The 22,635-nt window shown below is 47.0% G+C and overlaps 1 protein-coding gene across 1 annotated transcript in view; it reads left to right on the top strand.

Annotated features, from left to right (window-relative positions):
* Positions 1 to 22,174, top strand: part of LOC135194929 (malate synthase-like) — a 30,872-nt gene extending 8,698 nt beyond the window's left edge. Inside the window, exons 3-6 of the mRNA XM_064221133.1 lie at positions 794 to 871; positions 9,131 to 9,433; positions 10,390 to 10,576; positions 21,902 to 22,174. Of these exons, the coding sequence (XP_064077203.1) occupies positions 794 to 871; positions 9,131 to 9,433; positions 10,390 to 10,576; positions 21,902 to 22,086 (753 nt within the window). The 3' untranslated portion in view covers positions 22,087 to 22,174. The remainder of the gene's footprint in view (positions 1 to 793; positions 872 to 9,130; positions 9,434 to 10,389; positions 10,577 to 21,901) is intronic.
* The last annotated feature ends 461 nt before the right edge of the window (positions 22,175 to 22,635 follow it).

Raw genomic sequence — 22,635 nt, 5'->3', positions numbered from 1 at the left:
TGTTAAGTTAGTGTTTTTTTTTTTTTTTTTTTTTTGTTTTTTTTTTTTTTTTTTTTTTTTTTGCTTAGAGTTGTTGTGCTTGTGCTGTTGTGTTGTTTGTGCAGTGGTCTTTTGTTGTGTTGTGTTTTGTTGTTTTATGTGATATTTTGTGTTGTTGTTGGTGTCCCAGTGACCTCGACTGCAGACAGCACAGCAAAGCCCGGAGTATCTGGAGTGTTGGTAAGTACGTGTGTTTTGTGTTGGTTTTGTTTTTTGTTTTTTTGGGTTTTTTTTTGTAGGTAAGGGTCAATTGTCCTGCGTGTATTTTGCTGTGTAAAGAAGAAAGTGTGACTGAGGGTGAGTTGGGCAGCGGGACGATTAGGTTTATGTAGGGGGGGATTTGCCCGCTTGTTTTTTTAAGCTTGTGATCCCGCCACAACCGGACTTGTAAAATCATCTGACAAGTATGTAGTCTGAATGGCCATTGTAGGAAGTTTCCAGCCATGTTGCATTGTAAATCAGGGCCCAAAATTGAAGTTCAAAGGTATCAAGAGTTCATCAGTTTCAAATATTCTGACTCATGGACCCTCTGGCAGTCAGATTCTGCAAAGAATCATATTTGTAATCTAGTACTAGTGCAGTAGTACTATTTTTTTAGAATAATTAGATGGCATTGGCTGTTAAATAAATATTACTGTACGTACTACTATAGCAAAGTATTTCTTTATGTCCACATTATTCAAGAACATATAATGCTTTGGCAGGAAGTTAATTTAGACTGTTGATTAATGCGTTCCCTTCTTTCTCTTTTTAGATGATGAAAGAAAGAGTCCGAAGGAAAGTAGAGTTGGATATTACTGGAGCATTGCCAGGCTTTTCTGAAAATCCCAAGGTGAGTTTCAAATTTTGTTCTACTTCTGGTAAATAATTTGATCAGGTTTTGATGTCTTTATATGCATCTTTATATGACATCAACAAGACTCATTGCTGATCCAAATTAATTATGATTTCAGTAGGTTAAAACACATTTTTGTACATGAACTTCCCTGACAGATATATACTTAGCTATAGTCTCCGACGTTCCCGACAGAATTTCAAATCTCGCGGCACATGCGACAGGTAGGTCAGGTGGTCTACCTTACCCGCCGCTGGGTGGGGGATGTACGAACCACTCCCGTTAGCTTGTCAGATTTTTCTCTGTCGCGGGAATGATAACAACTGTTGTCGGTTCCTCTCGAAAGTTTTTCGATTCTCGCTTGCCTGGAGTTAATTTGGACTTCTTTTGGTGACGTATTCGCTTTGTTTGGCTTGGCATACGCTGATTGTGGACCGGTTTGATTTTGATTTGGATTTTCTTTAACTATGTCTGACCTAGATTCAGTAGTTAAAACTTCGGTTTTGTTTAGGGTTTGCGTGAATGAAGGATGTAAGGTGAGGTTAACGAAAGCTTCGGTAGACCCTCACACGGTTTGCATGAAATGCAGGGGGAATGAATGTTCTTTTGCTAACCCTTGTAGTGAATGTAAGGGATTGAATGAAGAAGAATATAAGGCTCTCTCTTCTTATGTTAGGAAGTTGGAACGTGATAGAGTGCGTAAGGCTTCCTCTAGAAGTTCTAGTAGATCTAGAATGAGTGAGTTGGATGTGGATCCTAATACTAACGTAGAATTAGAACCTTCTTCCCAAGTTGCAGCCCCTGCTCCCCGCACCGAAGCCGAAGATTCGCCTTCGGAGGCGGCAGCTCTGAGAGCCACGATTCTTTCTATGGATCAGAAGATTCGTCAGTTTGGGAAGGTAAGGAGAGTGTTAGTGATCAGGGCAGTGTCCCCAGTGTTGTGGAGGGTGCGTCTGACCGGCTCCTTAGTGCCTCTAGGCCTAGACCTCTTCCAGACTCCCAGTTCCAGTGGAGTAGGAAAGTCGAAGCCGCAAGAGGGCTAGGGAGAACCCCACCGGTCAGGCGTCCCCTCGGGCAGAAAAAGTCCTGAAGTACGCTCCCAGGCTGCCTCGGATCGCTACAAGAAGGAGCTCCTACGCCAATGCTTCTCCTCTTCGTCTTCTCCCTCTCCGAAGAGAGGTTGGAACTCCCCGGATGCGTCGCGCCCGTTGAAGAGGGCTTGGAAGGCTCCCTGCAGTCCTTTGGTTCTAGTCCGGAGGTTTTCCGGAAGAATCGTCGGTGGAGGCGAAGAAACCCAAGAAATCCTGTGATCGTTCTTCTTCTCGCGCTCGCGCGTCGGCGCCTGCTTCCGAGGAAAGAACAACAAGATTCTCCTACGAGAGTACTCGCGGGACTTCAAGCTCAGATCACGGCGCTAGCAGACTCTCTAGCAGTTAGATCACGTAGAAGAAAAAGGACGTTTCTCTTCCGATCAAGAGATCTAGGCGCCGCTCTTCAGAGGATCGTTCTCCTCTTTTTAGGCGTTCTCCTTCATATGGGGAGGTTTCGTATGAAGGTAGGGGCTCGCGTGAGCGCCCTCGCTCGCCTGGCTCTCTTTCGACTTCAAGGCGCCAAACATCGTAGGACGCTCTATGGAGAAAGAAGTTTTTTCTCCAGATTGGATTCCCGCTTCCGGTAAGCGCACTGCACCTGCTCTTCACGCTATTTCTTCAACTCCCTCGCGTGAGACTTCTCCTCAGCAGCCTCAAGATCCTAGAAGGCGCCCTTATACAAGTCAGGCGTTCTTCTTCCAGATGTCACTCTCCTCGAGTGTCGGATCGTGACTTCTCTCCTGACAGGCATCAAGAGTCTGGTAGGAGTCGTGTGCATGATAGACGGCCTGCTGTTAGCCGCTCCCGCGCAAGGTAGGCGCCAAGAGCCTACTGCACATCGATCTCCTAGTAGGCGCTCGTCTCTTTTAAGGCGTCATACTCCTGATTATTCTCCTCGGGGCAGACAACAAGAGTCTTTCAAGCACCCTTCTCCGTGTAGGCGCTCTCCCCCCGCTTCTAGGCGCACTACTCCTGACCGTTTGTCTCTTGGTAGGCACCAGGAATCTCGGAAGCGCCCTTCTCAAGTAGGCGCTCGTTAGCTTTGAAGCGCCCTTCTCCTGAATGTTACCCTCTTGTTAGACGTCAAGAGTCTCGCAAGCAGCCTTCTCTTAGTAGGCGCATTTCGCCTTCCAGTCGAACTTCCGTTGATCGTACGCAACTGGACAGGTATGGAGAGCCGCGCAAGCGCTCTGCTCTCGATAGGCGCTCTTCTCCTGGCAGCCGCTCGCCTCAGGATAGGCGCAAAGAGTCTAGTAGGCGCTCGCCTCCTCGTAAGCGCCCTGTGGATGTTTCCGAGGATTCTCGGAGTAGGAGCCCTACCTCTCCTTCGGCTGAGATTCCGTCTACCTCGAAGAGGAGTTTCATCGTAGACAACCCAGATCTTCTCATCGTTCTCCAGTGGATGTGAACTCTTCTCCAACCTCTAACTCAACTCCTACTAGGATCCCTTCCTCACCTAAGGATCTTCTGCGCTCGCCTCGACAAGACGTCCTAGAAGGTTCGGATGAGGAACCGAACACTTCTGCTTGCTGTGTCTTCTTACAAGCGCTTACAGAGCTACTTTTGCAAGTTTTTGGGGATTCCCTTACTCCTACGGCTCCTCCTTCTCCTCACTCACTTTTTTTCAACGGCGAAGACAGTGAAGAGTTCTTCTTGTGTGAGGATGAAGCCAACTCTTTCAATGAAGAAGGCAATCTGAGGAGTTTTGGTTCCTGGATGGCTTCCAAAGAAGAAGCGGGGAAAACGATGTTCGCTTTTTCCTTCCTTCGAAGTTATCAGGACGCGCTGGTTTCTGGTACGAAACAGGAGAGTCCTTAGGATTGGGTCTACCGTCTTCGGCTGATTCGGATTTTTCGGCGCTGGTAGATTCGACAAGGAGAACTGCCCTTAACTCTGCTAAGAAGACGACTTGGGCAATGAATGAATTGGATCACATGCTAAAGGCATGTTTTAGAGTGCTAGAAGTATTTAACTTCCTTGATTGGTCGTTGGGGGTCCTAGCCAAGAAAATTGAAGTGCCAGAGTCATTTTCGCCAGAAGATCTCATGTGTGTGTCTTGTATGGACAAGTCGGTAAGAGACGGAGCGAGTGAAATCGCCTCCCTGTATGGGGCCGGGATCGTGAAGAAGAGGTCTGTTTATTGTTCCTTCTTAACGAAGTCTGTCTCCCATGCCCAGAGGTCTTCTTTGCTGTTTGCTCCTCTGTCTGCTCAGTTGTTCCCTAAACATCGAGTGCAGGACATTTCGAGATCACTTTCGGCCAAAAGCCACCCAGGACCTTTTTGCACAGTCGCAAGAAAACCTCGCCCTTCCTTCCCTACCAAGGCTAAGAAGGAAAAGGCAAGTGTTCGAGAACCCTTTCGAGGGGCGTCTTCATCAAGAACCTCTACGTTTAGAGGTCGTAGACCTTCAAGAAGGGGGTAAGACTTTCGCCAAGTCTGTAAAGCCCCCAAATAACTTGCAAGTCCTTCAAACAACGGTGGGCGCCAGACTCTTAGAGTTTGCAGAAGTCTGGGCCCAAAAGGGGGGTGGGGCGGATCCTTGGACCCTTTCTATTATGAGGAGAGGTGACCTCATCCCTTTCGTCGAAAGACCTCCCTTGACGACCATACCCAAGGGAACTGACGGCCAGGTACAGAGACCCCATCATGAATCAAGCTCTCCATCTAGCAGTAGATCAGATGCTGGAGAAGGGGGCTATCGAACTAGTGACAGACCATCATTCATCGGGCTTCTACAACCGCCTTTTCCTAGTTCCGAAGTCCTCAGGGGGATGGAGACCGGTGTTGGACGTAAGCGCCCTGAAACTTCTTCGTAGAAAAGAAGAAGTTCACGATGGAAACGCCTTCATCAGTGCTGGCAGCACTTCGTCCAGGGGACTGGATGGTTTCCTTGTATTTACAGGACGCTTACTTCCACGTACCGATCCATCCTTCTTCGAGGAAGTTTCTCAGATTCATGATGGGGGGGAAAATTTTTCAGTTCAGGGCTCTGTGTTTCGCCTCTCGACGGCCCCTCAGTGTTCACGGGGATTTTGAGGAATGTGGCTCAATGGCTTCATTTGAAAGGGGTGAGGATATCCATGTACCTCGACGATTGGCTAATAAGGGCCAATTAGAAGATCGAAGTTATAAAAAGTTTGAAGGACTTCAAGTAACTTTAGAATGTTGACGAAGGCTTTGGGACTTCTCGTCAATTTCAAGAAGTCTCACTAATTCCCGAGCAAGAGTGTGTGTATCTCGGGATACTGATGACTCTCTGATTTTTTCGGGCTTTTCCCTCTCAGGAAGGATAGCCCGAGAATTCGAGAGAGTAACAACCTTCTTAGGGAAAGAAGTATGCACAGTGAGGGAGTGGATGAGTCTGCTGGGGAGCTCTCTCCTCGCTGGAGCAATTCGTTTCCCTAGGAAGGTTGCACCTGAGACCGCTCCAATTCTTTCTTCATCGGAATTGGAGTCGTCGTTCTCAGGATTTGACGTTCTCCCTGTCGTTATCCCAGGACGTCAAGAAACATCTCTTATGGTGGGACAGATCCCAACCTCTTTGCGAAGGGACTGTCTCTTCAATCCCAGACCCCCAACCTGGTGTTGTTCTCCGACGCGTCGGACACGGGGTGGGGGGCAACTCTGGGAACCAGCGAAGTGTCAGGTACCTGGGTGGGGGACAGGTAGCCTGGCACATCAACAGAAAGGAGTTGATGGCTGTGTGGTTGGCTCTGAAGGCTTTCGAGCCCAAAGTCAGAAGATCGGTAGGTGCAGGTCAACGCGGACAACACTACAGCTCTGGCATATATCAGGAAACAGGGGGGACGCATTCCTTCTCCCTGTACGAGACAGCAAGAGACCTTCTTCTGTGGGCAGAAGAAAGAGGAATCAAGCTTTCTCACCAGTTCGCAGGGAGAAAGGAATGTAAGAGCAGATCTCCTCAGCAGGAAAGATCAGGTCCTTCCCACAGAGTGGACCCTTCATCTGGATGTATGCCAGAGCCTGTGGAAGTTATGGGGCAGGCCACACATAGACCTCTTTGCCACGTCAAGAACAAGAGGCTGGATCCTTACTGCTCTCCGATATCGGATCCAGAGGCATTAGCAATAGATGCTCTTCTTCTAGACTGGAACGGACTCGACGTCTACGCGTTTCCCCCCTTCAAGATCCTGGGGCTAACCATCAAGAAGTTCGTAAGAGTCCGATTCAACGAGAATGACCTTAATCGCTCCCTTTTGGCCGGCCCAAGAATGGTTCACAGAGGTACTGGAATGGTTGGTGGACCTTCCAATATCGCTCCCGCTAAGGAGCGATCTACTCAGACAACCCCACTTCGACAGGTACCCACAAAAATCTCCTCGCTCTCAGTCTGACTGGCTTCAGACTGTCCAAAGTTTGGTCAGAGCGAAAGGCTTTTCAGCAACAGCTGCTAAAGCAATCGCAAGAGCGAGGAGACCTTCCACCTTGCGTGTATACCAGTCAAAGTGGGATGTCTTCAGACGTTGGTGCAAGAGGAAGAACATTTCCTCTTCCAGTACCTCTGTGACCCAAATTGCGGATTTCCTTATTTTCCTCAAAGAAGAATGTCATCTGGTTGTGTCAACTATTAAGGGATACCGCAGTATGTTGGCGGCGGTATTTCGGCATAGCGGCTTAAATATATCCGATGATAAGGGACCTGCTGATCTTATTAGATCATTTGAAACCATTAAGCGTCCTCATGTAGTACCGAACTGGAATCTAGACGTAGTTCTACAATCCTTGGATCGTCTAGATTCGAACCTCCTGGCCTTAGCCTCTTTCAAGGATCTGACGAAGAAGGCTATCTTCCTTTTGGCCCTAGCTACAGCTAAGAGAGTGAGTGAGCTCCAAGCTATCGAGGGCAATGTAGGGTTTAAGGAAGATTCTATGGTGTGTTCGTTTCTTCCAAATTTCCTTGCAAAAAGAACGAAAACCCATCACGGCCTTGGCCCAGGAGCTTTGAAGTTCGTAGTTTATCTTTTCTAGTAGGGGAAGAGCCTGAAGAACTCTTTGCCCTATGAGAATTATGAAGTATTTCCTTAAGAGGAAGGAACAACTTAAGGCTAATCAAGATGTGCTTTGGTGCTCTGTAAAGGACCCCACTCGGCCCATGTCGAAGAATGCTCTTTCCTTTTTTCTGAGAAGCCTTATTACAGAGGCAAATTTTGGGTTGCCTGAAGGGAAGAACATTTTTAGACTACTGAAAGTGAAAGCTCACGAGGTGAGAGCCATCGCAACTTCGCTTGCATTCAGAAAAAATATGTCTGTGCGGAACTTGATGGAGGCGACTTTTTGGAGATGCCAATCGGTTTTCGCAAACCACTACCTACGTGATGTAAAAATCACATATGATAAATGCTTCGCCTTGGGTCCTTTCGTATCGGCGGATTCGGTGCTGGGGCAGGGAGCTGAAACTTATCCTGTGTAAATTTTTTATATGTTACCCTATATTTTATATTGTTGTTTTTTTGGTTGTCTGAAAGAGTTGCAGGAGGCACCTCTTTTTGTCGTAATATTAACCCTTTTGTATTTTTGGTTAGGTGGTCTGGTGGGTTTTTCTCCTTGCAGAGGTAGTGGTAAGGATCTGTTAGGTAAGCGGACAAGGTCCCTCTAACAGGATCCGACTTGGATTCTACCACAATAGGGGATCACATATCCCAGTTGGTAGATCCGAGAGTCTTTCAGATCAGGTCACGTCCTAGCGGTAAGTCTCCAGGCAATGCAGACTCAGAGACAGTATCTATGAAGTCTTCATCCTGAAAAGGTGAGAACCAAGGTTTTTATATCCTACAACATTAGTTGTTTCCCGTCTTACCTGTATTATTTAGCTGTCTCTTACCCTCCACCAAGGGTGCCAATCAGCTAAGTATATATCTGTCAGGGAAGTGTTTCATGTACAAAAAAATGATATTGTTAAACTACAATAAAGTTTTGTACATACTTACGTGGCAGATATATACCGATTAATGGCCCACCCAGCCTCCCCTCAGGAGACAGGTGGAACAAGAGAAAAATCTGACAAGCTAACGGGAGTGGTTCGTACATCCGCCACCCGCGGCGGGTAAGGTAGACCACCTGACCTACCTGTCGCGTGTGCCGCGAGATTTGAAATTCTGTCGGGAACGTCGGAGACTATAGCTAAGTATATATCTGCCAGGTAAGTATGTACAAAACTTTATTGTAGTTTAACAATATCATTTTAATCCTTCAAAGATACAAACTCAAAATTTTAAGAAACCTTTTACTGTACCTCTGTTCATATTCTCTCTTTCAACTAACATTCCACTCTCTGTAACTATTCTCTTCCATCTTACTTTCCACTCTCTCTAACAATTGTTTCACAATGCAAAAATGAGGTTTTTTCCTGTTACTCTTTCTACTCTCAGTTTCTCTTTCAACACTGAGTGACTTTGGCCTAAATTTTATATTCCATTAAAATTTATAGGAAGAAATCTTATCTGACCACTGAACTTATGGTATCTAAATATATCAAAATCAAAATGACAGCTAAATAGAAGATAAGAGAACTCAATTTTGAGAGTCCCCTCTCTCTTAATCAGAGAATTTCATACTTTGTATCTGTTTGTCAAACAAGTCAATTTCAAAAAGTCAGTTTTGTAATTTATCCTTACAATTCTCTATCATAATAGCACAGACACTAGGAAAACCTTACAGTATCATTTTGTCTTGTGTAAGTAGGTCTATGAATCCTTGCAACTTGTTTCAGTAATTTCAAAATGTTCACAGTAAATTAACTTACTGCAGCATGACATGAATCTTGTTTGTAGTAATTGCAAGAGTAGAATGTAGTCACTCATTCAGTTATTCACTTGAGCAGAAGAGCACATGATTGTGATCATCCCAAGGTACATTGTAAGTAGGAAGAAAAGATTCTCTCATTAGAATGGTCCCCACAGCTCAGAGGTTTGCCCTCATAAAGTTTCCCAAACCAGTTGTGTCACAGTGCAAAGCCAGGGAATAGCACAGAATGAAGTACCATTTTTGGTTGAGTAGCCACGCAGCAGGAATGTAAATTATTTGCATTAACGATAGATGGCACTCTCATTTTACATCTTTACATAAACTTTAAGGTGTCATTGAACATTGTTGGAAACTCTTAATTTACCAAATGTATGAAAAAACCTCTTCTGATTTCTCCAGATAACTAAAAGTGATTGGGTTGTAGCTCCAGTTCCTGAAAGGATTGTTGACAGACGACTGGATTTAGGTGATGTATCTCCTGCAAATACTGACAAGTTTGTTGAAGCTTTGCTATGCCCTGTCAATGGGATACAAACTGATTTTGATGACGGTCACTGCCCCACATGGAAAGGGCAGTTACGAGGACTCCATAATGTTTATAGAGCTGTGTTTGGTTTGATACCTGGGGTTCCAGATATAACTAAAGTACCTGTTTTAATGTTGCGTCCTAGGGCTTGGAATATGATTGAACACAATATGCTGGTAAGTCATATCCTTTTCTGTGTGCACATATAATTGTTGTTTATCCATCTGGTGTTAATAAAGGTCATGTTATAAAAATTTAGGCAAAGTTTATTTTGATGGACTACTATTAATGTACATAACTTTTATGAAGTAGCTTTTAAAGAATCGAGATTGGAAAGTGACAACTGACTATTGGTCTAGAAAGTCATATTGGTTTAGGATAAAGGTGAGATTCCTTTTATATCTTTAAAAGGAATTTTACTTGTAAATAAATTTAATTTGTTGTCATCTGATGGGCTACATTTCTTCTTGCTTTATATAGGGATGTGATGTTTAAGTATGGTAAAATTGTAAAATTGCTAATCAAAATACACAGAAGTTTGCTTTTCATTTGACCTACTGCCATTTACCTTGTGTAGGGGTGTGTGTGTGTGTGTGAATGAACTATGAAAATGAGTGGTTTCAATTTTCAACCGCAGTACAGGCAGTCCCGAGTTTACTACAGCACCGGCTTACGATGTTCTGAGGTTACAGCACTTTTCAAATATATTCATCAGAAATTATTTCATGGTTTAAGACGCATGTTCCAGGATTATATGCATGTGACGCCAATCCGACATAAGAAATTTGAAAGCCTTTTGATGAAAAGTGCAATAAAAATGCAGTTTACATGGTTTTCAATACATCCAAAGCATTGAAAGGGAGTTTTTCTTAGAATTTTCAACGATTTTTGGTGTACGATGATTTTCAGCTTAAAGACACTGAGCAAGTAGGAACCCTGCCGTAAACCGGGACTTAAAGACACTGAGCAAGTAGGAACCTTGCCGTAAACTGGGGACTGCCTGCATTTCACTGCCTAAACAGATATCAGGAAAATAAGAAGTTTGAATTACTTTTGAGTTAATACTTCCTGGTAACTTTTGAATGACTTTCTAGTAAAAGTGCTGAATGTCTAATTATGGCACATTTTCCAGGTAGACGGTAAAGAAGTACCAGGCCCACTGTTTGACTTTGGCCTGCTAATGTTCCACTGTGGTACTCATTTGTTGAAAGCTAAGAGTGGACCCTTCTTTTACATGTCAAAACTGGAAGGAGCAAATGAAGCTAAACTGTGGAATGATATATTTTGTTGGAGTCAGGATAAACTTAGCATTCCCCAAGGTTAGTCATCACTCTGGATTACTTGTAGATTTAATAGAAATAGTGTTTGTATGATAGTAATATGCTGCATATATGAAAAACTAATAAGTTTTTTCATATTTTCCAAATAAAAAAAGTTTGTTCCGATGCGAGATACTTACCTCGAACCATTTCATAGGAGATTCCCGGATGTCGATCCGGGTCCGACCAGAAAATTCTGGTTATATGCCGCACCCAGGTCAGGCCTATGCCCCAGGGGTCGGAGACCAAGCCATCCTAATGACCTATAGTCAGTCCTTCTCTGGTCGCAGGAGCGTGAATACGCCCCTGCTCGTCCGGCGTCCGGCCCTTATCCTTTGTCCGTGTGTGCTTGTGTGCGTGTATCGTGTTTTTGTGCGATGTCGGCCTCGGAGCCTCAACGTCGTTGCCCCTCGGTCCTGAAGGACGGGCTTGTGGAGCTTTTCTCTCGCCCCCTCTCTGATTGATCCTCATTCTTTGTGTAATTCGTGTAGGGGGGGCGCTTGCCTCTAAAGACAACACGTGCTTGGAGTGCATTTCTTGGCCATCGTATCAGTGGGATTTGGCTTCCACTAAGAAGAAAAAGAAGTCTAAATCTTCTTCGGCGAAGATTTCGCGGGGATCGAGGAGTGAGAGCAGCAGCAGAGACGGCGGCGCCCCTTCTCCTTCGGTATCGTCGGAGAGGAAGTCTCCCGCCTTGCTACAGGTTCTTTCTCCTGCCCCCTCCCAGCGAGGGGGCCTAGGTGAGTCCGTTGCCGGGTCTCCCCCCAGGGGGGGTCCCGATGAGTCGTTTCCCCAACAGGTGGTACCGGAGGCTTCCGCGGTGCTGAGGGACTGCTGGTCGCGGTTGCAGCTCCAGGGCTCCCCGTCCTGGTCCTCTCTCTTGGCATCGGTGCAGGGGGGGGACCCGTCCCTCCCCTCTGCGGAGCTTCCCGCTTCGACTCTCCCCGCTTCGGCCCTCCCGTCTACGGCTCTCCCCGCTACAGCTCGCCTCGCTGCGGCCCCTCCCGCTCTCGAGCGGAGCTCGCCGCTCGCGGCCGACCCGGGCGGTTAACCCGGTCACGGATCCACCCAACCACCCGGCTCCAACCCTTTTCCCTCTGCCATTGGGGATGTCTTTCCCCCTCGTACTCCGGCAGATCCCAGTGAAGGGGTTACGATGCATTCCCGTCCTGGGGGCTTTCCCGTTCTAGGGGACAGGAGGAGCCGGGAATGGCCTTGGGAGCGGCCTTCAGGGGCGGTCCCGATGTGATAGAGGTGTCCCCGAAGCGGCCGAAACGCTCCTCGCGTTCCCCCCGCGATGGGAGTCGCCGGAGGAGAAGCAAGAGACGTCGGGATTCGTCAGGGGAGAGGAGTTCTTCAAGTTACTACTCAAGGGAGAGATCCTCCCGTAGGAGGAGACGCTCCTCCAAGAAGAGGCGCCGTCATGGGAGACGCAGGAGACGTAGTTACTCCTCGTCTCGAGCGGCTCTTCCCGCTCTCATCATCGTAGCCGGGATCGTAGAGGGAGTGACAGGCGTCGGGACATCTCCCCCAGGGGCGGAGGCGTTTCTCCTTCCCCGAGGGTGGCCCCCACCCCAATGGCCCCCAGGAAGGTCTCTCATGGGGGGTTCCCAGCCGTCTCCCTCCCTACTCGTCCTCGGTTCCCGGTGGAATCCTCCCCCCCCCTGCCTCGGTCTCGTCAGCCATAGGTTTGGCCTCCATGACCGAGCGGGCTCCCTTCTTCCGTGTTCCCACACGATTGTCGCCTTCGCGGATGGAGCCTAGAGCCGATACCTCCTTAGGGGGTTCAGAGCCCCTCCACCGCTCAGGTATGAGTACCTCCTCGGGATGGGCCAGGCGTTCGGGGCATCCCCCCTTGCAGGAGACCGGTGTGCAACTGGGTTTAGGAGCCCCTCTCCGGGGAGCTTCTCCAGCTTCCCTCCAGCTAGGGTCTGGGGCCTCTCCTCCGTCGCGGGACGCTGAGGAAGAGACCCTTATCCAGGAGGTACTCCAGAATGCCCTGGAGGAATTGGGTCCAGTGGATGAAGGTTCTGCTTTCAGGAGAGTCCTCTCTCTGATTAGGTCCATGAACCGGCTAGAGGAGCCAGCCCCGACAGTAGAGGACAACAGATCCATGGCGGTGGACTTTCTGTTCAGGGATCCAGAGGAACCCAAGCCCTCTCTCAGCCTCCCTAGGTCCACAATACGGAGAAGCCACTGACGGTGGTGGAGAAACTCATTGCAGGCTCCAGTACTTCCTTTATTGGCACTCCTCGGCTAGACTACTCCAGCGTCTAAGCCGAGTCAGAGGAGGCTATATGGCCCGGGAGGTGCCCCTCTCCTCCCCAAATCCGTGGAAAGGTAATGGGTTGCGGCAGCCCTAGCGCCCTGGACTCTCGGAAGAGAGGCTCACGTCGGGACTAGTCTCCTTCTCTTCACCAGGAGGCTATGGCTTATGGAAGTCACAGCGTGGACCCGCGATTCATGTGTCTTCTTGGTTAGATCTGTGGTCCGGGGCGGTAGCCAGGTTCCCCACCCTCCACGACTTGAGGGGACGAGGCCTCTCTTGCCCAATTCAAAGAACTAATTTTGTCGGGGGGTAAGTCCTTGGGCTTCCTCACGACCCAACTGGTCTCGTCCTGGGCGAACTGGATCTTGAGGAGGAGGGATTCTGTGCTGGCCAAACTCCCTAGGAGCATTCCTGAGAGGGAGCTAAGGACCCTTCGAAACGCCCCAGTGGAAGGAGCTGCTCTCTTTCCGGAGAAGCTAGTGGAGGAGTCTGTGGAACGGGGGAGGAAGGCCAGCCAAGGCCCAATCGTTTATAGGGCCCCTCCCCTACGTCAGTCGGTGCCGAAAAGACCTAGTGAGCGGCCGAAACCTCAGAATAGGACCCTCTCGGCTCCCCCCACGGATCACCCCTGCGGAACTGGAGAGACCAGGGAACTCAGCCCTCCCCCAGGACCCTCCCTCCTTCCCAGGCACCCTTCAGGCCCAGACACCCTACTTCTTCCAGGAGGGGTCGTAACTTTGAATTTTGGCCTAGCCTAACTCCTTTCTTTCTCTATAAAAATGAATAATCTACCCACCTGTACGCTTTCTCCAACTCCAGTACACTCCAGAAATCACCTTAAAACACCAGCACCACAAGACTTACGACCCAAAAAACAACTCCTACCAGACAGAGAGCTCTCCCCTACCAACCACACACCACCAACACGTGCTTTCTACTGCCCCGTGTTATTGTTTACATCCTGCCGACGCCGCCGCCATCTTGTCTATGACGTCACAGCCTATGACGTCACAACACAACTTAAATACATCAACAGACACCTTCTAGAATCTACCACATGTTGTCTATATATAGGACAACCCACATATTTCAACAATGCATAAAATACCCATAACAGATTTATACAAATATATAAATCACACTTATCTATACCCATAACAATTATACAATATATAATCACACTTATCTCTTTCTCCCTCCCCTCCGACTGTTTCCTAACCTAGTATTACCCCTCTTAATTTCCTTCGTCCTCCAACTCTTTACCCTCTACATAATTTCTAATACATTCCCCTGAAAACTCCTGCTTTAGTGCAAAAAATCATCTACGTGTGTACACAAAAATGCCTTCCAATTTATTTGTTCTTTTTCCAAAAGAATATATTAGGTTCTAGTCTACTTCTCTCACCTTGAAGCTCCTTCACTACTTTCACCACTTTACAATACCATGCTTTTGCTGCATCCTTGAGCCCATAGACTGTTTTTCTTCAACTCCATAATCCCCTCCAACCATCTTCCCTTGGTGGCTTCAAGTACACTTCTCTTTGTATCTCGTCACCTTGTAATATGCAGTTTTGACATCCAATGTATAACATTCCAATTTTCACCTTTATTATGGTTAGACAGAATTTTAAAATTCAGCAGCATTGCATGTGGGAGCATCCTTTTCCCACTCCAGCCATTTCTTCTTCAAACCCTCTAGCTACCAATCTTGCTTTACATATCCTTTCCCCCCCTTTTATCTTTCAGTTACTATCCATCTTGTAGATATAGCTTTTTGTCCAACATCATTTACCTCCTCATATACCTGGTTATCTCTCCAACTTAGAATTCTTTTTCTTTAGCTTCCATTATGCTTCTATTTTCAAATCCCAGCAACACCTCCTCTTCATCTTCAATTTTTGTTTTCTACCTGACTATAATCCCTCAAGTTAACCCACCCTTTGTCACCTGACTGTGAGTCTCGTATATTGTACGAATCAGCCATGCTTGGCTTGATCTTTTTCCTGCAAGACCTAAAATAGTCCATTCTTCTACTTGTCCTGTATCATTTGTTTATAGCCCTAACTCTATTCCCTTTTTGAATTTTGGTATCTCTTTCCATTAACTCGCTTTCTATTGACCCACTTTGCCGTTATCTTCCATGTTTCCTCTATCACCTCTCTTTCTATAGTCTCTTCTGTGTCTGCATTCCTTCTCTCACCCATTATCTCCTCTCCTTCCAGCCAATCTACTTTCCCTTCATTTGGCCATCTGACCTACCTTTCACCCCATGGGATTTATCTATTCTAGCCGATATCTCTTCTGTCTGGTGATCGTCGTTGAATCCTTGTCACATGTATCCTAGCTACTTCTCTTAAAGAATCCCCATGTTTGACTATTATTGTTTTCACCCGATACTCCCACTACCTGAGCAGGTCCTCTCCATTCATTTTCATTTTCCTCTTATAGAATACCTCATCTCCTACCACTGCTTCTTCAAATTTATGTTCTCTGATGTTTTTGTTTAGCGCCTATTCTTATTTTATTACAGGACTCATTTTTTATAAATGCTTCTCTGGCCTTGTGCATTGCATTCAGTGTGTCCCTTACCATACCCTCTTCCATCCCTTTTTCTCTGCTTGCAGGACTAGAACTTTCTTCCTATATGGTTAGGCAGTGAAGGGTTTTTCCAAATACTAATTGGTTGGGAGAGAAACCTCCATTATTCATTAAACAGTTCCTAGCACTCACTACCCATTTCAAAGCTAGGGACCAATCTACTTCCTCTTCTCCATCATCTTCCTTACACTTCCCTTGATCATGCCTACGGTCTTTTCACATAATCCGTTTGCTCCACGGAGATTCTGATGCTGTGGCTAATACTTTAATATTCCATTTTTTCTGCCATCCTCCTTACTTTTCATTTTGAAATTCTCCCCATTATCTGACAATATTTTGGAGGGTGCTCCAAATATAGCAAACCAGCACTCAAAAATATATTTATTATAGTTTCGGTTTCTTATCTTTTATCCAACAGGCCTGACAATATCTCGTTGCCATATCCATATTACCAAGAACTTTCTCTCTTCTATCTCTCCCACATCCATCGCTACGACTTCATTTGAACGTTTTTACTCCAAGAAAAGCCTACTACCGGTTTGGCGGGGTTTCTTTGTATTTTTTTACAAACCTCACAATTTTTAATCAGTTCCGTTAGTAACTTTCTTATTTCCTCTTTTTCCTTTTTCGATTAACCCATTACTCCATTGTGCTTCCTCTGTTAGCTTCCATATTTTATCTCCACTTCCATGACCAAACTGTAAATGTAATTTCTTCATTGTGTTCTTAATTTCCCCTCGGATTCTTTCCCTTCCAACCCTCCAGTAATAATTCTTCTACCTTCCTCCTCCTTATAGGCACTCTTAAATGACCCTGTTGTCTTCTCTTAACTCTCTTTCATTCCCCCTAATACTTCTACTATGACACAATTTTCTTTCAAAATTTAGGGTCATACCCATTTTACTCATGGTTTGCTTACCTATCAGCCAGGGTATATCACCTTGCAGAATTTCCGTCTTCAAATAAAACTTTCTGTTTTTTAGTATCACAGGTATTTCTATTATTCCTCTGGACTTATAAGATGTCTCACCAAAATTAAACACTTTATTAGACTTCTTGTCCTAGTGTCCCTCATTCTCCTCAACTCTTCCTGACTCAAATCCATGACAATACGTGCTAGTCACAATTCCCCGCAAACTGTTGATTTACACCCTGTGTCCAAAATTGCATCAACCACCTCCCATGATGCTTTTCCACTATTTTATTAACTTTTCTCTACATAAACGTCTTCTTGCTTCTCCCACCCATTTTCTGTTTTTACCTTATTTTCTTCTAGTCTTGTTTTCAGTTTTCTTCCTATTATGAAAATTCTGAGGACAATCCCTAGCCCAATGCCATTCCTGCGCTGCATATTGCACATACTGTTACCTTCCCTTCTTTGTTTATAGGATTTCTACCCACCCCTTCCTCGGTTTTCCATCTTCCCCGATATCGGTTTGGTTTTCCCTCCCTCTCCAGAACTGGCATTGCCTTCTGACGAACCCCACCATTCCCGTTCCTCCTCTTTAGTCCCTAATCCCTCAAATAGTCTTTTCATTGTTTGCGACACTGTTCCGTACTCTAGCTTTTCTTGCCCACAAGCCGATAATACCATTTGTTTTTGATTTTCCGTGAGATTTGCTTGCTCTATTACATGATACCCCTTGACTTCGCCTTCAAGCGCGCCTTTCCCCATTGCTCTTTCACACTCAGATGCTGCCTTCTCGTATCTAATTAAATAGTCCGCCATATTTTCACTAGATTCTCTTCTATTAGAAGGTATCTTTTTGTTAAATTCTACCGTAATTCTCCATTTACCGAGTCTTTTAGATAGGCTTTATCTAGTTTCTCTAGGATTAAAACTTTGGACCCTCTGTACCAGTAAGTTTATCTTTATCTAATGCTTCCACTAGCTCTCGGGCTTTCCCTTTTAAGCTCATTCTCATTTCTATCGCGGGTATTTTGATATCTTCTCCATACAACAATAGCCAATCTTCGGCTTGACCTTTCCATTCTTTGTATTCTTCTTGTATCCCGCCTAAACTAGGACATTCCCTTCTCCATCTAGTAGTCTCCCCTTTGTTCACTGTCGGATCCAGGCATCTTTGATCAACCACGCTCTGCTACAGTTTGAATTTTGGCCTAGCCTAACTCCTTTCTTTCTCTATAAAAATGAATAATCTACCCACCTGTTACGCTTTCTCCAACTCCAGTACACTCCAGAAATCACCTTAAAACACCAGCACCACAAGACTTACGACCCAAAAAACAACTCCTACCAGACAGAGAGCTCTCCCCTACCAACCACACACACAACACGTGCTTTCTACTGCCCCGTTGTAGTTTATTTTTGTTTACATCCTGCCGACGCCGCCGCCATCTTGTCTATGACGTCACAGCCTATGACGTACAACACAACTTAAATACATCAACAGACACCTTCTAGAATCTACCACATGTTGTCTATATATAGGACACCCATATTTCAACAATGCATAAAATACCCATAACAATTATACAATATATAATCACACTTATCTATACCCATAACCAATTCATACAATATATAATCAGTAACAACCGCTTCCCTAGGAGGAATTAGGAGTCGAGCCCCTCTACCGTGTCTTTCCCGCCACCGTGGGGGTTGCCTCCCTCTCGAGCTGTTGGCAGAACTGGGAGGATCTCGGAGCCGCAGCCCTGGACAGTCCAGGTCCTCAGGGACGGGTTACCGAATCCCCTTTCTAGACCAGAAGGCCTGCTTGACAGGGGAGCCGGCCAATCTGGCCTCTCAGCCCCGGAACCCTGTGCACAGGGAGGCCCGAAGCTAGAAGTTTCAGCACACTGCTGGAGAAGTGGAGCCCTCCAGCAGGTGGTGGCTCCCATCGCTCCCCCGGGTTCTTCTCAGTCGACTTTTCCTGGTGGAGGAAGTCGTTCAGGGGGTGGCGACCGGTCATAGACCTTTCGGTCCTCACCTCAACTCATTCATCCTAAAGACGCCCTTCAAGATGGAAACACCACGCTCGTGCTGGCTTCCGTGAGGCAAGGGGTTTCATGATGTCCCTGTGGATCTCAAAGACGCCTACTTCCAGATCCCGGTACACCCCCCGTCCTCCAGGAAATAACCTTCGCATAATTGTTGAGGACCGGACCTTCCAGTTCAAAGTCACTCTGCTCGGACTGGCAACGGCCCCAGCAAGTGTTCACGAGGGTGTTGTCTTGGTTTGGTCGTCTTGGGAGGCCCAACAAGGAGGGGTATACGCCTTCTCAGGTACCTAGACGACTGGCTTACTCCTTTCCTCCTCAAAGGAGCGCTTGATAGAACAGAGAGACGCCCTCCTGGGCCTTCTGCAAAACCCTGGATCATGGTGAACTGGGAGAAGTCCCTTCTAGCTCCCTCCACAGGATGGTGTACCTGGGGATGGAATTGGATACGGAAGTGGGGCGAGCTTTCCCCTCGGGGGGTGGGGGACAGGCTGGCAAACCTCCGAAAAATTGCCTGCAACTTCCTAAGCCACCCCCCGAGACCGGCAAAGGAGTGGCAAAGGCTTTTAGGCCACCTGGTCTCCCTGGAAAAACTAGTCCCCAGGGAAGGCTGAGATTAAGGCCACTACAATGGGACCTGAAAGTGGGTGGTCCCAAAGGAAGGAGGAAACACCTCAAAAGCCGGTTTCCATCTCACTGGCAGCAAGGAAGGCCCTCGGTTGGTGGCTGAATCCTGCAAACTCTCATCGGGGTGTGCCCCTCGGGTCAGTGCCCCCGGAGATGCTCCTGTTTACGGACGCGTCGAAGTAGTAGGCTGGGGGGCAACCTGAATTCCCTCTCAGTGCGGGGGATATGTCCGCAAGAGCAGAGCACCTTCCACATAAACAAACTGGAGCTCTTGGCAGTAAAGCATGCCCTGGAAGCATTCAAGGAAGCAGTGGGAGGACACTCGGTGTGTCTGATGTGCGACGAATGCCACAGTGGTCGCCTACGTCAAGAAGCAAGGAGGCCTGAGATCAAGGGTCTCTGCGGATTGACGGAGGAGATCTTGAGCCAAACCGAAGCCCTTGGGACCTCCTTGACGGCAAGAGTTCATTCCGGCAAGAAAAACGTAGTCGCCGACGGCCTCAGCAGATGGGGTCAGGTGGTGGGATCCGAATGGTCCCTACACCCCGAAGTAGCGAGGGAACTAATAGGAAGTGGGGCTCCCCATCCCTGGACCTGTTTGCTACGAGGCTAAACACCAAACTGCCGGTGTACTGCTCCCCGGTGCCGGACCCAGCCGCGTTTTGGGAGGATGCGTTCCAGCACCCGTGGACGGCCTCTGGACATGTACGCTTTCCCTCCCTTTGCAGTCCTCAGGCAGGTCCTCAACCATCTAAGAAGGCGAAAGGGGCGGCCCTGACGTTGGTGGCGCCTTGGTGGCCGGACAGGGACGAGTGGTTCCCGGACCTTCTAGAGTTGGCCGCTCTTCCCCCTTGGGAGCTGCCCCCCAGGCCAGACCTGTTTAAGACAGCCCCACTTCGAGAGGTTCCACAGGAACATTCCAGCCCTCTCCCTTCACGGCTGGAGACTATCGAGCGGCTGTTAAATAGGAGAGGGTTTTCTGGGAGGGTGGCTTCTCACATGTCCAGTTACTTGAGGGAATCCTCCGCTAACATCTACCAGGCAAAGTGGAAGGTTTTTTGGGGCCTGGTGTAGAAAGCGTAAACCTGGAACCTCTCCGAGCGAAGATCCCAGACATCGCAGAATTCTTGACCTACCTGAGGTTGGACAAGGGCCTGTCAATTCCAGCATGTCAAAGGAGCCAGGTCTGCCATTGAGCCAGGTCTTCTCCCTGAAATTGCTGGATCTGGGGGGGAACTCGAAGCCTCTGTCCTTGCTCATAAGGAGCTTTGAGCAGAAGTGCCCTCCCAGCGCTGGCTTGGTTCCCCGCTGGGATGTTGCAATAGTTTTTAGATTCCCTGAGAAGCCCCGTTCGAGCCGCTCAAGGACATCCTGGATTTAGGGAGCTGACCCTCAAGACAGTGTTTCTGCTAGCCCTGGCCTCCACGAAGAGGGTGGGGGAGCTCCACGGCCTCTCGTATGTAGTGACCCACACGAGGGGATGGAAGGAACTCTCATTCAGGTTTGTCCCCCTCCTTCGTGGCTAAGAATCAGAAAAACCCTCGAGCTCAGATCTCAGGTTCGTGGAGTTTGCCATCCCTGCCCTCCCGAAATCGGACCAGCCTAAGGATCTCCTCCTTTGTCCGGTTGAGGGCAGAAGTTCTGAAGTACATGGAAAAGAACAAGCCCGGTTCAGGCCGGAGGTAAAGTAAAGAATCTCTTCGTCACCACGGGAAGGGGGTGAAGAAGGCAGCCTCTGAAAAACACCATCTCCGTTTTGGCTGAGAGAAACCATCCGGAGAGCCTACGAGAAGGGGGCCTTTCCCCTCCAGAGGGAGCCAAGCCCCATGACATCAGGGGCAATTGTTGTGTCCCTTTCATCTCAAAGAACATGGCAGTGGACCAGTCCTGAGAGCAGGAGTCTGGAATAGGCAGTCGACATTCACAGCCCACTATCTAAAAAACTACTGCACGAGAAGTCGCTCGACGCCTTTGAGATTGGCCCCGTGGTGGCAGGCCAGCAACAGGTCTAGGTCCCCTCTCCAATCTTCTTGGACGTGGACGGGCCGTGTGTATTGAGTGTATGTGAGTGTGTGTGGTTTTTCCTCAAATCCCCCTAATCCTTATCCTTGTTATCCCTGGGCCTTTGGTTGGAGCGAGGAATCCAGGATACTCAGGTAAGATACGCAGGAGTGCGTATGGTTCTCAGTACAAACCACAGTTTACATGTCAAGGTTTGGTTATACCGCAACCAGGCTTGCCTTGCACCCCTCCTAACCAACCACCCACGATAACGGGCTGGGTTGAGTTCTAAGGGGACAGCCCCTCCTCTGACCTATCACCTTTGGGGCCGTTCCTCCCCTAACCTTCGCCCTCCTCCTAAGGGGTTAAGTCTCCTATGAAATGGTTCGATGGTAAGTATCTCGCATCGGAACAAATCACAAATTCTTGGTAATTTGTATTTTTCCTAGCGATACTTACCTCGAACCATGGAATTAGACTCCCGCCCTTCCAGCCCCGCTGAAGCTTAGGGGAGACACTCGAGTGGAGTAAGAAGGACTGACTATAGGTCATTAGATGGCTTGGTCTCCGACCCCTGGGGCATAGGCCTGACCTGGGTGCGGCATATAACCAGAATTTTCTGGTCGGACCCGGATCGACATCCGGGAATTTCCTATGAAATGGTTCGAGGTAAGTATCGCTAGGAAAAATACAAATTACCAAGAATTTGTGATGTTTTCCATATTTTCCAAACAAATAAGAGTTTTCATATTTTCCAAGTAAAAGTATTCTTGACTACTGCAAAATATTAACAGCCTTGTTAGTTTTAGTTAATAGTCTGCTGTGTATTTTTTTTTAATATTCTAAAGTATATGATGTATATTTTATAGGATCAATTAAAGCCTGTGTACTCATTGAAAACATTTTGGCATCCTTTGAAATGGAAGAGATTCTCTATGAACTTCGTGAACATTCATTGGGGCTGAATTGTGGGATTTGGGATTACTCAGCATCTTTTGTCAACAAGTTTGGTAAGTATTATGTGAATGTCCTCCAAAAAAACTTTGATCGGTAAAAAATTACACTAATTGTGTAATGCTATAATCAATGAGTAAAGTTTTCAGTATCTATCTGTATATTTAATTATTTGGATTCTGTAAATCTTTTTATAGCCAGAAAAACTAGATTTTTAGTTTGTATCTCATTAAATATTTTCATATGTTGTGATATTAGTTATCTTCAATATTCCTACAGTGGTACCTCGACATACGAAAGGCTCAACTTACGAAAAACTCGAGATACGAAAGCAAATACGAAAAATTTTACAGCTCTACATACAAAAAGTTTTCAAGATACGAAAGGTTGTTGCTGCAAAGTCCCGAGATTCGCCCGGACCAATTTTAAAACTCCTGCGCCGCCAGCTAAGTAAACTCGCCACCATCCTCCCGCTCTCCCATTGGTTCCTGATGCTAGTCACCCCATAAGATCCTGCTCTCCTATTGGTCAGCATCTACCCCTTGTGCTTTAAGTATTCTATTGGTAAAAGGATGCTGTAAATTGAAAAACTTATTCATGCAACACATTTAATAAAAAAAAAAAAAAACATTAGGTAAAGATAGAATAA

Source organism: Macrobrachium nipponense, chromosome 15 (assembly GCF_015104395.2).
Source record: "Macrobrachium nipponense isolate FS-2020 chromosome 15, ASM1510439v2, whole genome shotgun sequence".
Classification (NCBI taxonomy): Eukaryota; Metazoa; Arthropoda; class Malacostraca; order Decapoda; family Palaemonidae; genus Macrobrachium; species Macrobrachium nipponense.
The sequence above is the reverse complement of the archived record's forward strand: the minus strand, read 5'-3'. Positions and strand labels throughout refer to the sequence as shown.